This window comes from Bos mutus, chromosome 25, assembly GCF_027580195.1.
Source record: "Bos mutus isolate GX-2022 chromosome 25, NWIPB_WYAK_1.1, whole genome shotgun sequence".
Taxonomy (NCBI): Eukaryota; Metazoa; Chordata; class Mammalia; order Artiodactyla; family Bovidae; genus Bos; species Bos mutus.
Genome location: NC_091641.1, coordinates 23,486,940 through 23,504,570, shown reverse-complemented (window position 1 = coordinate 23,504,570; position 17,631 = coordinate 23,486,940). Strand labels below are relative to the sequence as shown.

The window sequence follows — 17,631 nt, the reverse complement described above, 5'->3', positions numbered from 1 at the left end:
GGAGCCCAATAAAATAAAGTCTGTCACTGTTTCCATTGTTTTCCCATCTATTTGCCATGAAGTGATGGGACCAGATCCACGATCTTAGTTTTTTGAATGTTGAGTTTTAAGCCAGCTTTTTGATGCTCCTCTTTCACTTTCATCAAGAGGCTGTTTAGTTCCTCTTCACTTTCTGCCATAAGAGTGGTGTCATCTGCATGTCTGAAGTTATTGATATTTCTCCTGGAAATCTTCATTCCAGCTTGTGCTTCATCCAGCCCTGCATTTTGCATGATGTACTCTGTTCAGTTCAGTTCAGTTCAGTCACTCAGTTGTGTCAGACTCTTTGCCACCCCATGCATTGCAGCACGCCAGGCCTCCCTGTCCATCACCATCTCCCAGAGTTCACTCAAACTCACGTCCATCAAGTCAGTGATGCCATCCAGCCATCTCACCCTCTGTTGTCCCCTTTTCCTCCTGCCCCCAATCCCTCCCAGCATGAGAGTCTTTTCCAATGAGTCAACTCTTCGCATGAGGTGGTCAAAGTATTGGAGTTTCAGATTTAGCATCATTCCTTCCATATAAATCCCAGGGCTGATCTCCTTTAGAATGGACTGGTTGGATCTCCTTGCAGTCCAAGGGACTCTCAAGAGTCTTCTCCAACACCACAGTTCAAAAGCATCAATTCTTGGCACTCAGTTTTCTTCACAGTCCAACTCTCATATCCATACATGACCACTGGAAAAACCATAGCCTTGACTAGACGGACCTTTGTTGGCAAAGTAATGTCTCTGCTTTTGAATATGCTATCTAGGTTGGTCATAACTTTCTTTCCAAGGAGTAAGCGTCTTTTAATTTCATGGCTGCAATCACCATCTGCAGTGATTTTGGAGCCCAAAAAAATAAAGTCTGACACTGTTTCCACTGTTTTCCCATCTATTTCCTATGAAGTGATGGGACCAGATGCCATGATCTTCGTTTTCTGAATGTTGAGCTTTAAGCCAACTTTTTCACTCTCCACTTTCACTTTCATCAAGAGGCTTTTGAGTTCCTCTTCACTTTCTGCCATAAGGGTGGTGGCATCTGCATATCTGAGGTTATTGATATTTCTCCCGGCAATCTTGATTCCAGCTTGTGTTTCTTCCAGCCCAGCGTTTCTCATGATGTACTCTGCACAGAAGTTAAAGAAGCAGGGTGACAATATACAGCCTTGATGTACTCCTTTTCCTATTTGGAACCAGTCTGGTGTTCCATGTCCAGTTCTAACTGTTGCTTCCTGACCTGCATATGGGTGTCTCAAGAGGTGGGTCAGGTGCCATTTTAGTTCAGTGATTCCTAAAATGTGGACATTCACTCTTGCCATCTCCTGTTTGACCACTTCCAATTTACCTCATTAAAAAATTTAACTCATTTAATCCTTAATAATACTATAAAGAAGGTAGTGTTATTATAATCCCCATTCTACAGATGCAGAATCTGAGACTCTCAGAGGTGAAGTAGTCTTGTTCAAGACCAAGCTTTAAGAGTATCTGTCTCTAGGACACACTCTTGACTACTACACTGTACCTTACAGTACAATTTATAGCAGATGTGAACAGAAGCACAAAAAAGATGAATGCCTCAATCCTTCTCCTTGGAAAAATTATAAAATTAATGTATGTTTTAAGAGGCACTTGGCCACCTGATGCGAAGAGTTGACTGTCTGGAAAAGACCCTGATGCTGGATAAAACTGAGGGCAAGAGAAGGGGGAGACAGAGGATGAGAAGTTGGATGGCATCACTGACTTAGTGGACATAACTTTTGAGCAATTTCAGGGAGATAGTGATGGATAGAAAACCCTAGTGTGCTGCAGTTCATGGGGTCGAAAAGAGTTGGACACGACTTAGCAACAGAACAACAACAAAAGATGCACTGAACCAAGGTGGTTAAATTACAGCTTAAGTCAGGCTGCAGTGTTCAGTCCATGCACTGCCCCTGCTACTTCAGTGATTCAGGCAAATTATTTATAGGGTGGACTAAGAATGCTGCCTGCCATATTAGCAAACAAAGGATGTTAGGGCCATCAAGCCATCAGCTGCCTCCAGAGATGAGCCCTGAGGGAACTCAGGTTGAAAAAGAACAGATTAGCCCTAGATAGTTAAGGTGCATATCAAAGGAATGAGATCAGTGAGCCTAGACTCTTGCATCTTCCCATACACAGAAAAGCACTAATTGATTATAATCTTTTGATGTTTCAACTTCCTGGTTTTTGTTGCAAACCCCCGTGTATATCCTGGCTTCTCCCTTCACCCTTCAGAGCAGTCCCTCAGAGCTATCAGAGAAAGCCCTCAGAAAGTCCTCCCAATAAAACAAAATTCTCAACTTTTATGTTGTGTATTTTCTAGTTAACAATAACATTTGTGTTTTTGGTAGAGATTAAATGTTAGAATATACAAACACTTACACAGCACCTAACACTCCAAGTACTCAATAAACGTACAAAGGTCCATCTAGTTGAGGCTATGGTTTTTCCTGTGGTCATGTATGGATGTGAGAGTTGGACTGTGAAGAAGGCTGAGCACCGAAGAATTGATGCTTTTAAACTGTGGTGTTGGAGAAGACTCTTGAGAGTCCCTTGGACTGCAAGGAGATCCAACCAGTCCATTCTGAAGGAGATCAGCCCTGGGATTTCTTTGGAAGGAATGATGCTAAAGCTGAAACTCCAGTACTTTGGCCACCTCATGCGAAGAGTTGACTCATTGGAAAAGACTCTGATGCTGGGAGGGATTGGGGGCAAGAGGAGAAGGGGACGACAGAGGATGAGATGGCTGGATGGCATCACTGACTCGATGGACGTGAGTCTGGGTGAACTCCGGGAGTTGGTGATGGACAGGGAGGCCTGGCGTGCTGTGATTCATGGGGTTGCAAACAGTTGGACATGACTGAGTGACTGAACTGAACTGAATATTACTTTTCAATTCAAAACCCTCTTCAAGTTAAATGTTATGAATGGTCTCCAGATAGAAAATAATTAATTATCCAGGATTTAACATCCTTTCATGTTAGATCAAAAGGGTCCTAGACTTTGAGATTCCTTTAAAGGCAAAAGTATAGTAATGAAAGGAAGACAAATAGATATCCTGCCTGGAAAATTGACTAACTCACCCTGAGAAGGAAATGGCAACCCACTCCAGTGGTCTTGCCTGAAGAATCCCAGGGACGGGGGAGCCTGGTGGGCTGCCATCTATGGGCTCGCACAGAGTCGGACACGACTGAAGCGACTTAGCAGCAGTAGCAGCAGCACCCTGAGAAACACTGAATATACATGGGTTATCTATACTACCTTAATTAACATGATGAAGGAAATCCTTTCTAAATACTTTATTTTCTTCTCTTTTAGGGACAGTTCTAATTCCAGGAACCACTCAGATGACCCAAAAAGACATCCTCTACCGACTACAATCTTCAAAAGCAAAGTGCATTATTACCAATGAAGTTTTAGCTCCAGCAGTTGATGCTGTTGCATCTAAATGTGAAAATCTGCACTCCAAACTAATTGTGTCTCAGAGCCCCAGAGAGGGTTGGGAGAACCTAAAGGAGATGATGAAGTGAGTAACCATAATTGTTGTAGAAAAGTTTTCTAAAAAGAAACACAACATTGATAAGATAGTCTACCCTGGATTAACCAGAAAAATGAAAATTAAAATAATAGACAAAGGGAACAACTGGTGATTATAGTGCAAAGCTCTGAGGCAAGGAACTGGTGGTGTTTTTCACAGGTTGGGATCTCAAGGAAGCACACCATAAGACAGACATTAGTTGTGTAAGTTAATTAAGAAGTTATCTTAGGACCAATACCTGTGAAGAAAAGGGAACAATGTGGGATTGGGCAGCTGTTGAAATTTATCATCCACATACTTCAAAAAGCCATCAGTCAACTTACGGGGATCACTGGAGTTTAGATAGCCCTTCAAAGCTATGTCCAGCTAAAGCAAGAGGTCCAATCAGATCAGATCAGATCAGATCAGTCGCTCAGTCATGTCTGACTCTTTGCAACCCCATGAATCACAGCACGCCAGGCCTCCCTGTCCATCACCAACTCCCGGAGTTCACTCAGACTCACATCCATCGAGTCAGTGATGCCATCCAGCCATCTCATCCTCTGTTGTCCCCTTCTCCTCTTGCCCCCAATCCCTCCCAGCATCAGAGTCTTTTCCAATGAGTCAACTCTTCGCATGAGGTGGCCAAAGTACTGGAATTTCAGCTTGAACATCATTCCTTCCAAAGAGATCCCAGGGCTGATTTCCTTCAGAGTGGATTGGTTGGATCTCCTTGCAGTCCAAAGGACTCTCAAGAGTCTTCTCCAACACCACGGTTCAAAAGCATCAGTTCTTCGGCACTCAGTTTTCTTCACAGTCCAACTCTCACATCCATACATGACCATAGGAAAAACCATAGCCTTGACTAGATGGACCTTTGTTGGCAAAGTAATGTCTCTGCTTTTGAATATGCTATCTAGGTTGGTCATAACTTTCTTTCCAAGGAGTAAGCGTCTTTTAATTTCATGGCTGCAGTCACCATCTGCAGTGATTTTGGAGCCCAGAAAAATAAAGTCTGACACTGTTTCCCCATCTATTTCCCATGAAGTGATGGGAACAGATTCCATGATCTTTGTTTTCTGAATGTTGAGCTTTAAGCCAACTTTTTCATTCTCCACTTCCACTTTCATCAAGAGGCTTTTATGTTCCTCTTCACTTTCTGCCATAAGGGTGGTGTCATCTGCATATCTGAGGTTATTGATATTTCTCCCGGCAATCTTGATTCCAGCTTGTGTTTCTTCCAGTCCAGCGTTTCTCATGGTGTACTCTGCATATAAGTTAAATAAACAGGGTGACAATATACAGCCTTGACATACTCCTTTTCCTATTTGGAACCAGTCTGTTGTTCCATGTCCAGTTCTAACTGTTGCTTCCTGACCTGCATACACATTTCTCAAAAGGCAGATCAGGTGGTCTGGTATTCCCATCTCTTGAAGAATTTTCCAAGGTTTATTGTGATCCACAAAGTCAAAGGCTTTGGCATAGTCAATAAAGCTGAAAGAGATGTTTTTCTGGAACTCTCTTGCTTTTTCCATGATCCAGTGGATGTTGGCAATTTGATCTCTGGTTCCTCTGCCTTTTCTAAAACCAGCTTGAACATCAGGAAGTTCACGGTTCACGTACTGCTGAAGCCTGGCTTGGAGAATTTTGAGCATTACTTTACTAGCATGTGAGATGAGTGCAATTGTGTGGTAGTTTGAGCATTCTTTGGCATGGCCTTTCTTTGAGATTGGAATGAAAACTGACCTTTTCCAGTCCTGTGGCCACTGCTGAGTTTTCCAAATGTGCTGGCATATTGAGTGCAGCACTTTCACAGCATCATCTTTCAGGATTTGGAATAGCTCACCTGGAATTCTATCACCTCCACTAGCTTTGTTCATAGTGATGCTTTCTAAGGCCCACTTGACTTCACATTCCAGGATGTCCAGCTCTAGGTCAGTGATCACACCATCATGATTATCTGGGTCGTGAAGATCTTTTTTGTACAGTTCTTCTGTTAATCAGTAACTGGGTACGAACTGTCTTTAGAAGGAGGCATGACCTTGAGCAAGGCAGCTATCTTCAGCCAAGGCAATATCTGAAGAGGGATCTCAGCACCCGAAGGGAAGCATGTCCTAAAACTCTGCAGCAGGATCTAGGAGGTGCATCACAGCATCAACCACAGAGCTATTATCATTTCCCATAGGAACTAATCAGAATCAATCCTTCTGTGGATGCTGTATTATTCCCTTGCTGACAGTGACATTTCTATCAGGTTATAGTAAGAAGAATACTTAATAGATGCAATTAATAAAACTATTACACAGATATTCAAGCCCTGATATGGGGTGCTTCTAGGGGTCACTTGGAACTTTTTGTCAAGTATTGGTTATCTTAGCTTTAGGGTGACAGCAAATTCCCTCTAGAATGAGCTTCCTACCTTTACTCAATGATTTTGGAGCAAGTTTGCAACTATGGACTTGTTCTTTGTCATTGTTTAGTTGCTAAGTTGTGTCCGACTCTTTGTGGTATCATGGACTGTAGCGCACTGGGACTTGTTATGACTCTTCTAAAATAGCTAACATTTGTTGTGTGCATACATGCTCAGTTGTTCAGTTGTGTCCCACTCTTTGAGACCCCATGGACTGTAGCCCACCATGCTCCTCTGTTCAATGCATTTTCCAAGGAAGAATACTGAAACTGCCATTTCCTATTCCAGGGGATCTTCCCAACCCAGGGATTGAACCCATGTCTCCTGTGTCTCCTGCACTGGCAGGTGGATTCTCTTTTGAGTTCTTACCAAAAGCCAAATTCTGTTCTAATAAAAATAGTGTTATAATTGTATAATATCTAACACTTATATGGCACTGGTTATGTGCCAAAAACTGCACTTCAGATATATTGGGTTGGCCAAAAAGTTCATTAGAGTTTTTCAATAAGATATTATGGAAAAACTCAAACTTTTTGGCCAACTCAATATTAACTCATTTAAATATCACAACAAACTATTGGGTAGGAACTGTTAAATATACAGATACTCATGCTCAGTCGCTTCAGTCGTATCCAACTCTTTGCGACACTATGGATGGGATTTTCTGGGCAAGAATACTGGAGTGGGGTTGCCATTCCCTCCTCCAGGGGTTTTTCCTGACCCAGGGATCAAACTCACATCTTCTGCATTGCAGGTGGATTCTCTGGTTAGACAGATAAATAAGGTCAAATGTTAGGATCTGGCAGAACTCGGTTTCACACTCAGGCAGTCTAGCTTCTAAGCCCACACTATTACTTGCTAGGTTTACTGCTTCTGAGAGATTGGTACAATAAACCTTCCGTAGGTTTCATGAGCAATAATATCTGTGATAGAAGTGATAGGTACACAGTTATAGGTACTAGCTTTATAATGAAAAAAATTATGGAATCATAGCCTAAACATTTGGTTTAGCTATGTTAGGATTTAAAAATAGAAATAGTTCTCATAGCTGAATATTTCTGATTCATTATTTCAGCTCAATATTTCCTAATAAAATTCTGTATGATTCTTAGAGCCTCAAATGTACAGAGTTTACTTCCTTTCAGCTGCCCTGATGTATGACATATACAAAAGCCCAATTATCATTTGGAACCAAAATGTTTTCTTTCTTTAACTGAAACCCTTCCTTCCCTAAGTGGATACATAGATCCTCTTCAGTCTTTTTGCTTACTATGTTCACAACTATGTAGACTCTCTTGTGCGAAACAGAAAAACCATCCTTTTGAGGGGGCAGCAAATGGTTTTTTACAAACGGGATGGATAGTAAATATATAGGATTTTCAGACCATGTAGTCTCTATCATACCTACTCACTGTCATAGTGTAGAAAGCAGTCATAGGCAATACGTAAAAGAATGGACACAGTTGTGTTGCAATAAAACTTTATCTGTGAAAACAAAAGGCAGGCCATGTTTGGCCCATAGGCCTGTAGTTTAATGACCCCTGCCTTATACCATTACACATGACTTCTATTAACATACTCATTTTTCTTAAAATCACATTTTACCTCACATATACATGATTAGAAGATCATAGAATACTCTTTCTGTAGAAGGTATGATAAAATTCTTGAGTTTTTTTGTAATGCTTTCACTCTTCTTCATCACACAGTAAAAAGCTATGAAGTCAACCTGGTATAAATGGGCTATTGATGGCAAAGTTTAGCTTGTTTCCAGAAAGCACCTTAAAAGATGGAGAGAGATGGCTTTTACCTTGGAATTCAGTATAAGTCCCTGGGGCTTAATCAATGAGATGAAGAGGTCTGAGAAAATCCTTTTCTGTGGTAACAGTCTATGATACTGTGTTTAATATATACAACCATTGTAATTCTTCCTTCATAGACATGCCAGTGACAACCACACCTGTGTGAAGACAAAACACAATGAGATGATGGCCATTTTCTTTACCAGTGGAACAAGTGGATATCCTAAAATGACTGGACACACCCACAGCAGTTTTGGTTTAGGATTATCTGTAAATGGAAGGTATTTTCACAGAACTGTAGTTTGAAGTGTCAATGCTACAAAAATGATGATTCCTTTATTTGTATTTTAAATTTGTTTCCATATATATATATATATATATATATAGTTAAGTCTCTCTATATATCTCAAGTGTGTGTGTATATATATTTATTTATTTATATTTATATCTCAAATGTATATATGTTGTTGTTGTTCACTTGCTAAGTTGTGTCCAACTCTTTGCGACCCCACAAACTGCAGCATGCCATGCTTCCCTGTCCTTCACTATCTCCCAGAGTTTGCTCAGATTCATATCCATTGAGTTGGTGATGCTATGTAGCCATCTCATCCTCTGCTGCCCTCTTCTCCTTTTTGCCTTCAATCTTTCCCAGCATCAGGGTGTTCTCCAGTGAGTCTGCTCTTCGTATCAGGAGGCCAGAGTATTGGAGCTTCAGGTTTAGCATGAGTTCTTCCAATGAATATTCAGGGTTGATTTCCTTTAGAATTGACTGGTTTGATCTCCCTGCTGTCCAAGAGTCTCTCAAGAGTCTTCTCCAGCACCACAGATTGAAACCATCAATTCTATGGTGCTCTGCCTTCCTTATGGTCCAGCTCTCACATCCATACATGACTACTGGAAAAACAATAGCCTTGACTATATGGCCTTTTGTCAGCAAAGTGATGTCTTCTCTTTTACTATGCTGTCTAGCTTTGAAATAGTTTTCCTTCCAAGGAGCAAGTGTCTTTTAATTTCATGGCTGCAGTCACTGTCCACAGTGATTTTGGAGCCCAAGAAAAGAAAATCTGTCACTGCTTCCACTTTTCTCCCTTCTAAGTGATGGGACTGGATGCCATGATCCTAATTTTTTAAATGTTAAGCTTTAAGCCAGCTTTTTCACTCTCCTCTTTCATCCTCATCAATAGGCTCTTTAGTTCCTCTTCACTTTCTGTCATTAGTGTGGTTTCATTTACATATCTGAGGTTGATGATATTTCTCCAGACATTCTTGATTTCAGTTTGTGATTCATCCAGCCTGACATTTCCAGTGATGTACTCTGCATATAAGGCAAATAAGCAGGGTGACAGTATACAGCCTTGTTGTGCTCCTTTCCCAATTTTGAACTAGTCATTTATTTATTGTCCAAATAAAGTTCTAAATGTTGCTTCTTGACCCACATACAGGTTTGTCAAGAGACAGGTAAGGTGGTCTGGTATTCCCATCTCTTTAAGAATTTTCCACAGTTTGTTTTATCTATCAAGTCGATTCTTTGTACAGTCAGTGGCTCAAACAGCAAAGAATCCGCCTGCAATGCGGGAGACTTGGGTTCAATCCCTGGGTTGGGAAGATCCCCTGGAGAATGAAATGACAACCCACTCAAGTATTCTTCTCAGGAGAATCCCATGGACAGAAAAGCCTGGCGGGCTACAGTCCATGGAATCGCAAAGATTCAGACATGACTAAGCACAGCACAGAAAATACAGTCAGCAAAAAAAAAAAAAAAGACTGGGAGCTGACTGTGGCTCAGATCATGAACTCCTTATTGCCAAATTTAGATTTAAATTGAAGGAAGTATGGAAAATCACTAGACCATTCACAAATGACCTAAATCAAATCCCTTACGATTATACAGTGGAATTGGCAAATAGATTCAAAGGATTAGATCTGAAAGACAGAGTGCCTGAAGAACTACGAACAGAGGTTCATGACATTGTACAGGAGGTAGTGATCAAGACCATCCCCCAAAAAGAGAAATGCAAAAAGAAAAAATGGTGTCTGAGGAGGCCTTACACATAGCTGAGAAAAGAAGAGAAGCTAAAGGCAAAAAGAAAAGGTAAGATATACCCATCTGGATGCAGAGTTCCAAGGAATAGCAAGGAGAGATAAGAAAGCCTTCCTCAGTGATCAACGCAAAGAAATAGAGGAAAAAAACAGAATGGGAAAGACTAGAGATCTCTTCAAGAAAATTAGAGATACCAAGGAACATTTCATGTAAAGATGGGCACAATAGTACAGAAACAGTATGGACCTAACAGAAGCATAAGATATTAAGAAGAGGTGGAAAGAATACACAGAAGAACTATACAAAAAAGATTTTCACAACCCAGATAATCACAATGGTGTGATCAGTCACCTAGAGCCAGACATCCTGGAATGCAAAGTCAAGTGGGCCTTAGGAAACATCACTATGAACAAAGCTAGTGGAGGTGATGGAATTCCAGTTGAGCTATTTCAAGTCCTAAAAGATGATGCTGTGAAAGTGCTGCTGCACTCAATATGCCAGCAAATTTGGAAAACTCAGCAGTGGCCACAGGACTGGAAAAGGTCAGTTTTCATTCCAATCCCTAAGAAAGGCAATGCCAAAGAATGTTCAAACTACTGCACAATTGCACTCATCTCACACACCAGCAGAGTAATGCTCAAAATTCTCCAAGCCTGGCTTCAACAATATGTGGATCAAAACTTCCAGATGTTCAAGCTGGTTTTAGAAAAGGCAGAGGAACCAGAGATCAAATTGCCAACATCCATTGGAACATCGAAAAAGCAAGAGAGCTCCAGAAAAACATCTACTTCTGCTTTATTGACTATGTCAAAGCCTTTGACTGTGTGGATCACCACAAACCGTGGAAAATTCTTAAAGAGATGGGAATACCAGACCACCTTACCTGCCTCCTGAGAAATCTGTATGCAGGTCAAGAAGCAACAGTTAGAACCGGACATGGAACAGCAGACTGGTTCCCAATTGGGAAAGAAGTAGATCAAGGCTGTATATTGTCACGCTGCTTATTTAACTTTTATGCAGAGTACATCTTGAGAAACGCTGGGTTGGATGAAGCACAAGCTGGGATCAAGATTGTTGGGAGAAATATCAATAAAATCAGATACACAGATGACACCACCTTATGGCAGAAAGTGAAGAAGTAAAAAGCCTCTTGATGAAAGTGAAAGAGGAGAGTGAAACAGTTGGCTTAAAACTCAACATTCAAAAAAACTAAGATCATGACATCTGGTCCCATCACTTCATGGCCAATTGATGGGGAAACAATGGAAGCAGTGACAGACTTTATTTTCTTGAGCTCCAAAATCACTGCAGATGGTGACTGCAGCCATGAAATCAAAAGATGTTTGCTCCTTGGGAAATAAGCTATGACCAACCTAGAAAGCATATTAAAAAGCAGAGACATTACTTTGCCAACAAAGGTCTGTCTAATCAAGGTTATAGTTTTTCCAGTAGTCATGTACGGATGTGAGAGTTGGACTATAAAGAAAGCTGAGTGCCAAAGAATTAATGCTTTTTAAATGTGGAGTTGGAGAAGACTCTTGAGAGTCCCTTGGACTGCAAAGAGATCAAACCAGTCAATCCTGAAGGAAAACAGTCCTGAATATTATTGGAAGGACTGATGTTGAAGCTGAAACTCCAATACTTTGGCCACCTGATGCGAAGAACTGAATCATTGAAAAGACCCCGATGCTGGGAAAGATGGGGGCAGGAGGAGAAGGGGACGACAGAGGAATCGATGCTTGGATGAAATCACTGACTTGATGGACATGAATTTGAGCAAGCTCCAGGAGCTGGTGATGGACAGAGAAGCCTGGCATGCTACAGGCTATGGGGTCGGAAAGTGTCGGACACGACTGGGCAACTAAACTGAGCTGATTCTTTGTTTACCTAGGTTCTGGCTGGATTTGACCCCTTTGGATGTCATGTGGAATACCTCTGACACAGGCTGGGCAAAATCTGCATGGAGTAGTGTTTTTTCTCCGTGGATCCAGGGAGCATGTGTATTTGCACATTATTTGCCGCGGTTTGAGCCAACTTCCATCTTGCAAGTAAGGCAGAGCACAAGAGGTGAATATTTAGAAGTGAATTAGCACTATTACTGACAGGACTAGTGAATAAAGTAACTTGTAGAAATCAGAGTAGATAACGTTATTTAAGGTATTCCACAATGGAAAATCAATAAGCTTGAAAAGATATACAGAGGAAAGGTGTGAGAGTGTTTGTGTGTGTGTGAAAGTCACTCAGCCGTTTCCGACTCTTTGCGAGTCCATGAACTGTATTATACAGTCCATGGAATTCTCCAGGCCAGAATACTGGAGTGGGTAGCCTTTCCCTTCTCCAGGGGACCTTCCTAACCCAGGGATCGAACCCAGGTCCACGGCATTGCAGGTGGATTCTTTACTAACTGAGCCACAAGGGAAGCCCATTAGAGTGTTTACATTAGAATAAATAATGGTCTAAGTTTTACTATGTCTACCATAGGTATTTAAGTACTTATTAAAAATTGTGTAAGACCACTTCTTCTAAATTGCAGACACTTTCCAAGTTTCCCATCACAGTCTTCTGTTCAGCACCAACTGCATACAGAATGCTTGTACAGAATGATAAGGCCAGGTAAGTAAAGTTGGTAAATGGGTACTTATGGGCAGAGAGGAAAGGAAGAGGAAGATACAAAATAAAGGATCTCTCTGCCTAAAAACATATCTCCAGATCAGTAGGTATGGTATTTAGCAATCTTTTCTCTTCCCTGTCCTTCTTGCTTATATTCTGTACATGATAACTACTATATCCAATGTGGGTTCCTCAAGCAGAGAGAGGAAAGATGGTTCAAGCCACATGTATAGCTCTGAGCCCAGTGTTTATCCTTTGTCTGTTACAAGAGCTGAGAAAATATACATCACCCTTATTCAAAACCCTATCCCAGCAAACAGGAAAGAAAATGAATGTCTTTTACTTTATTACTGATTCCATTTGAAAGTATTACATGGTCACTACTTTTAAACTGATTTAATTTTTAAATAGGAAACAATTCACATGACATAAAATTCAATAGGTATGTAAGAATATATAGTGAAAAGTCTTCCTCCACAACTTGTCTTCAGTTTTAGTTCTCCTTCTCCCTGAGATTTATGCCTGCACAAGCCAATATGCATATGTTCTCTCTCCACTCTTTTAAAATGAGACATGATATGCACGCAGTTCTGCCCCTTCTTTTCTTCACCTACAATACATTCTGAAACTGTGCTGTCCAATTTGGTAACCACTAGGAGAAGGCAATGGCACCCCACTCCAGTACTCCTGCCAGGAAAATCCCATGGACGGAGGGGCCTGGTGGGCTGCAGTCCATGGGGCCGCTAAGAATCGGACATGACTGGGTGACTTCACTTTCACTTTTATGCACTGGAGAAGGAAATGGCAACCCACTCCAGTGTTCTTGCCCGGAGAATCCCAGGGACGGGGCAGCCTGGTGGGCTGCCGTCTATGGGGTCGCACAGAGTTGAACACGACTGAAGTGACTTAGCAGCAGCAGCAGCAGCAGCCACATATAGTTATTTACATTTTAATTAAATTAAAATTCAGCTCCAAACTATAATTAATAATACTGTATTACATATTCGAAGTTGCTAAGACAGTAGATCTTAAAACTTCTCATCACAGGAAAAAATAGTCTTGTAACTATGTAGGGTAACAGATGTTAACTAGACTTGTTGTGCAATCATTTCACCATATGTACAAATATCAAATCACGACAATGTAAATCAAAAAGTAATATAACATTATAAGTCAATTATATTTCAATGAAAAAAAATTCAGTGCCTTCGTTACACTAGTCTTGTTTCAAGTGTTCAACAGTCACACAGGACTAGAGGATACAATAGTGGACAGCTCAGTATAGAAATTTCTGTCATAACAAAAAATTCTATTGGATAGTACAACCCAGGAGCATCTTCACTCCTTCTATTTTTTTTAACAACTGTATAGTGTTCTATTGTATAAATGCTCCACAATCAATTTAACCAATTAGGAAGCTTTTTATCACTGATTTAACATAATATTATGTGGTACCTTCCCTAGGGATGGCATGGTTTTTCTTTGCAAAAAGTCACGCCACTCCCAATCCTCCCCCTGCCCTCCACCCCCCACCAATAAAATGGAGAAAAAGAAAAAACAAAACTTGGTGTTTCATGATAAAATTGTTTATTTTGTATCAGAGAGGAAAGTTGGGGGAAAAACTAAAACATTTTGTACTGAAATTTCACTAGAAATAATCCTAATTTCCATTTTTATCCATTTTCCTCCTAAATTTAACTCCTTATCTGTTTTCTGAGAAGCTATAAGTTCAAGAGCTTGAAGCACTGTGTAAGTGCTGGGGAACCAATCAACCCTGAAGTGACTGAACAATGGAGAAACAGGACAGGTCTGGATATCTACGAAGGATATGGACAGACTGAAACGGTATACAGACTTCACTGAAAAGACACGGCTGAACTCAGTTCAGCCAGATAAATAAAAACCAAAGTGCTACCATGCGTAAAATAGCTAGTGGGAAGCTGCTGCTATATAACACGGGGAGTTCAGCCTGGTGCTCTGGGATGACCTAGAGGGGTGGAATGGGGGTGTGTGTTGAGAGAGGTTCAAGAGGGAGGGGATATATATATATATATAAAATTATGACTGATTTGCATTGTTGTATGGAAGAAACCAACACAACACTATAAGGAAATTATCCTTCAATTAAAAAAAAAAAACAAATTGTTTATTGTAGCTTTGTGATTGAGGGATAGGGAGGGAATGGAGTGATTAGAAGAAACAGTTTCTTTAAAAAAAAATGAGGGAAGATGGTTACAAAAGAGCTCTGTAAGAGATGCAATTGTTTACATAGTCATTCACTGAGGAAAGCCACTATAAAATTGACTAGGACCAGGGCATTAAAAAATTTATGTATAATATCATATATGAAACGAATAGCCAGTCCAGGTTCGATGCATGATACTGGATGCTTGGGGCTGGTGCACTGTGACGACCCAGAGGGAGGGAACGGGGAGGGAGGAGGGAGGGGGGTTCAGGATGGGGAACATGTGTACACCTGTGGCGGATTCATGTTGATATATGGCAAAACCAATACAATATTGTAAAGTAATTAACCTCCAGTTAAAATAAATAAATTTATTAAAAAAATACTAGAGGTATACAAAGATTTCTCTTTGTATAATAAGGAAATATCTTAGGGCTTTGCTGAAAAAATAGAAAATGCTGAGCTCCTTGTTACTTGAAATATTAAGTTTGCTGGAAAACTCCTTCACAGAACACTCTAAAAAGGTTTATCTAAAGAACTCATAGAAATAAGAAATTCTAGAGGAAATGAAATAACAAAAATTGTTATGTAGGAAAGGGAGGGATAAGATAGGGCAGATAAGTGAAAGACTGAAATAAATTTTGAAATAAAATTTGAAAAGACTGAAATAAATAATATATTGTCTTTATATACTGCTTCAATTTATGAACCATGAGAAAGTAGTACCTGGTCAAAAATTAAAATACAAAAAATAAAATAAAAACAAAAATCGATGAATTTATTAAATAGAAATAGCATAACAAGTACCATGTGAATATGAGTATAAATGTTTTCATAAATATGGATGTTTTAGTAGTTACAAATTTACTTAATATTTTAACTATATTAGTGTCTGTCTATAATTCTTGAGAGCAGGAAATGTTTTAATGTGAGCCTGGTTCATAGTAAGCTCTAAATAAATATTTATTGAATGAATGCATGGTGGATAAATGAATAGATATAAGTTATTTGTAATGCTACTTTACTCTTTTTTATTCTTAACTAGGTACTAATCTGTGGAAATTTTAAGGGAATGAAAATTAAGCCTGGCTCAATGGGAAAACCTTCTCCTGCTTTTGATGTTAAGGTTTGTACATCCCTTTCCAGGAAAATATTTAACAACCCGATCTGTTTACCCCTACCCCACTTCTACTCCCTTACACTATTAGTTTTGATGATGATTATGCTACTTCCATGATATCTTAACCTCCATATAAAGATGGAAACGGTTTAGAAACATTAGCTTGTCTCTTTTTTTCTCCAAAGCAGTTATTTGTGCCAAATAGTTTTATGCATTTTATAAATATTTATTTTCAGAAGGAACCTATGAGAGACATAGCAGTATCAGAACCATTTTACAGATGAGGTTGAGAGAGGTTAAAGGACTCACCCAAGGTTACATAGTTAGTAGCTGCTAGTTCTAGAATTCAATCCTAAGCAATCTGGTATGAACATGCATACTCTTGACTGAAACACTATGTTGCCCCTTCTGGTTAGGGAGCTCCAGATCTTCTAAAAGGGTTGACTAGGACAAAACAGGATACAATTCAACAGTGGTTATAGGTTCTCCCTCTTCCTGCAGCATGCCTGGCTAGTTCCTGGCAGTCAAGAAACTATTTTCATCACTTGATCCTGAGGGGGCATCCTATTACCCCATTAGTGCACTTTGCTCAGGGTTAGAACTGTTCTCAGATCAATCCAGTCAAAGTTAAGTGTAGACAAGGAACTTATATTAACACATAAAACAATACCAACAAAAACACAAAATGGATGAGTTTACAGAGAATTCAGTATCAAAATTAACTGAGGGTTAGTTGTAAATTAGACCAATGCTTCCCAAGCTTATCTGATCATAAAGAATCACATAGGCACATGTGAGAAATACAAATTCTCAGGCTTCTTCTTCTCTACAGAGTCTGATTCAATAAATTTAGGGTAGGATCCTGAAATCCTAAGGTGTTTTAAACAAGTACCTCAAGTAATTCTAAGTCTGCTATGAAAACTTGTCTAAAGGTAGGATTGCCTGATGGCTTTTATTTTGGCTCTCCTGTTCATTACTGAGTATCTCTGGGTAAGCTGTTAAAGTCTGTTTCCTGATACATAAGACAGGGACCAAGGTGAACAACTTGTTCCAGTTTGACTGGAACTTACTTAGCTTTCAGTTCAAATCAATTGCTGTCGTGTCTGACTTTTTGCGACCCTATTGACTGTGGCACACCAGGCTTCCCTGTCCATCATCAACTCCCAGGGCTTGCTCAAAATCATGTTCATTGAAGTCGGTGACGACATTCACATCTCCTTCTGCCTTCAGTCTTTCCCAGCATCAGGGTCTTTCCAATGAGTCAGTTCTTTGAATCAGGTGTCCAAAGTATTGTGGTTTCAGCTTCAGCATCAGTCCTTCAAATGAATATTCAGGACTGTTTTCCTTCAGGATTGACTGGTTTGATCTCCTTGTAGTCCAAGGGACTCTCAAGAGTTTTCTCCAACACTACAGCTCAAAAGCATCAATTCTTCAATGCTCAGCTTTCTTTATAGTCCAACTCTCATGACCATTCATGACTACTGGAAAAACCATAGCTTTGACTGGACAGACCTTTGTCAGCAAAGTAATATCTCTGCTTTTTAATATGCTGTCTAGGTTGCTCATAGCTTTTCCTCCAAGGACCAAGCATCTTTTGATTTCAAGGCTGCAGTTACCATCTGCAGTGATTTTGGAGCCCAAGAAAATAAAGTCTGTCCTGTTTCCATTGTTTCCCCATCTATTTGCCATGAAGAGATGGGACCAGAGGCCATGATATTAATTTTTTGAATGGTGAGTTTTAAGTGAGCTTTTTCACTCTCCTCTTTCACTTTCATCAAGAGGCTGTTTGGTTCCTCTTCATTTTCTGCCATAAGGGTGGTATCCTCTGTGTATCTGAGCTTTACTGATATTTCTTCCAGCAATCTTGATTCCAGCTTGTGCTTCATCCGGCCTAGCATTTCACAT

At 40.1% G+C, this 17,631-nt stretch overlaps 1 protein-coding gene across 1 annotated transcript in view; it reads left to right on the top strand.

Moving 5' to 3' along the window:
• ACSM3 (acyl-CoA synthetase medium chain family member 3) overlaps positions 1 to 17,631 on the top strand; it is a 56,399-nt gene that overhangs the window by 27,205 nt on the left and 11,563 nt on the right. The window contains exons 4-9 of the mRNA XM_070362924.1: positions 3,360 to 3,567; positions 7,908 to 8,051; positions 11,703 to 11,859; positions 12,345 to 12,424; positions 14,143 to 14,266; positions 15,652 to 15,732. Coding sequence (XP_070219025.1) covers positions 3,360 to 3,567; positions 7,908 to 8,051; positions 11,703 to 11,859; positions 12,345 to 12,424; positions 14,143 to 14,266; positions 15,652 to 15,732 — 794 coding nt within the window. The remainder of the gene's footprint in view (positions 1 to 3,359; positions 3,568 to 7,907; positions 8,052 to 11,702; positions 11,860 to 12,344; positions 12,425 to 14,142; positions 14,267 to 15,651; positions 15,733 to 17,631) is intronic.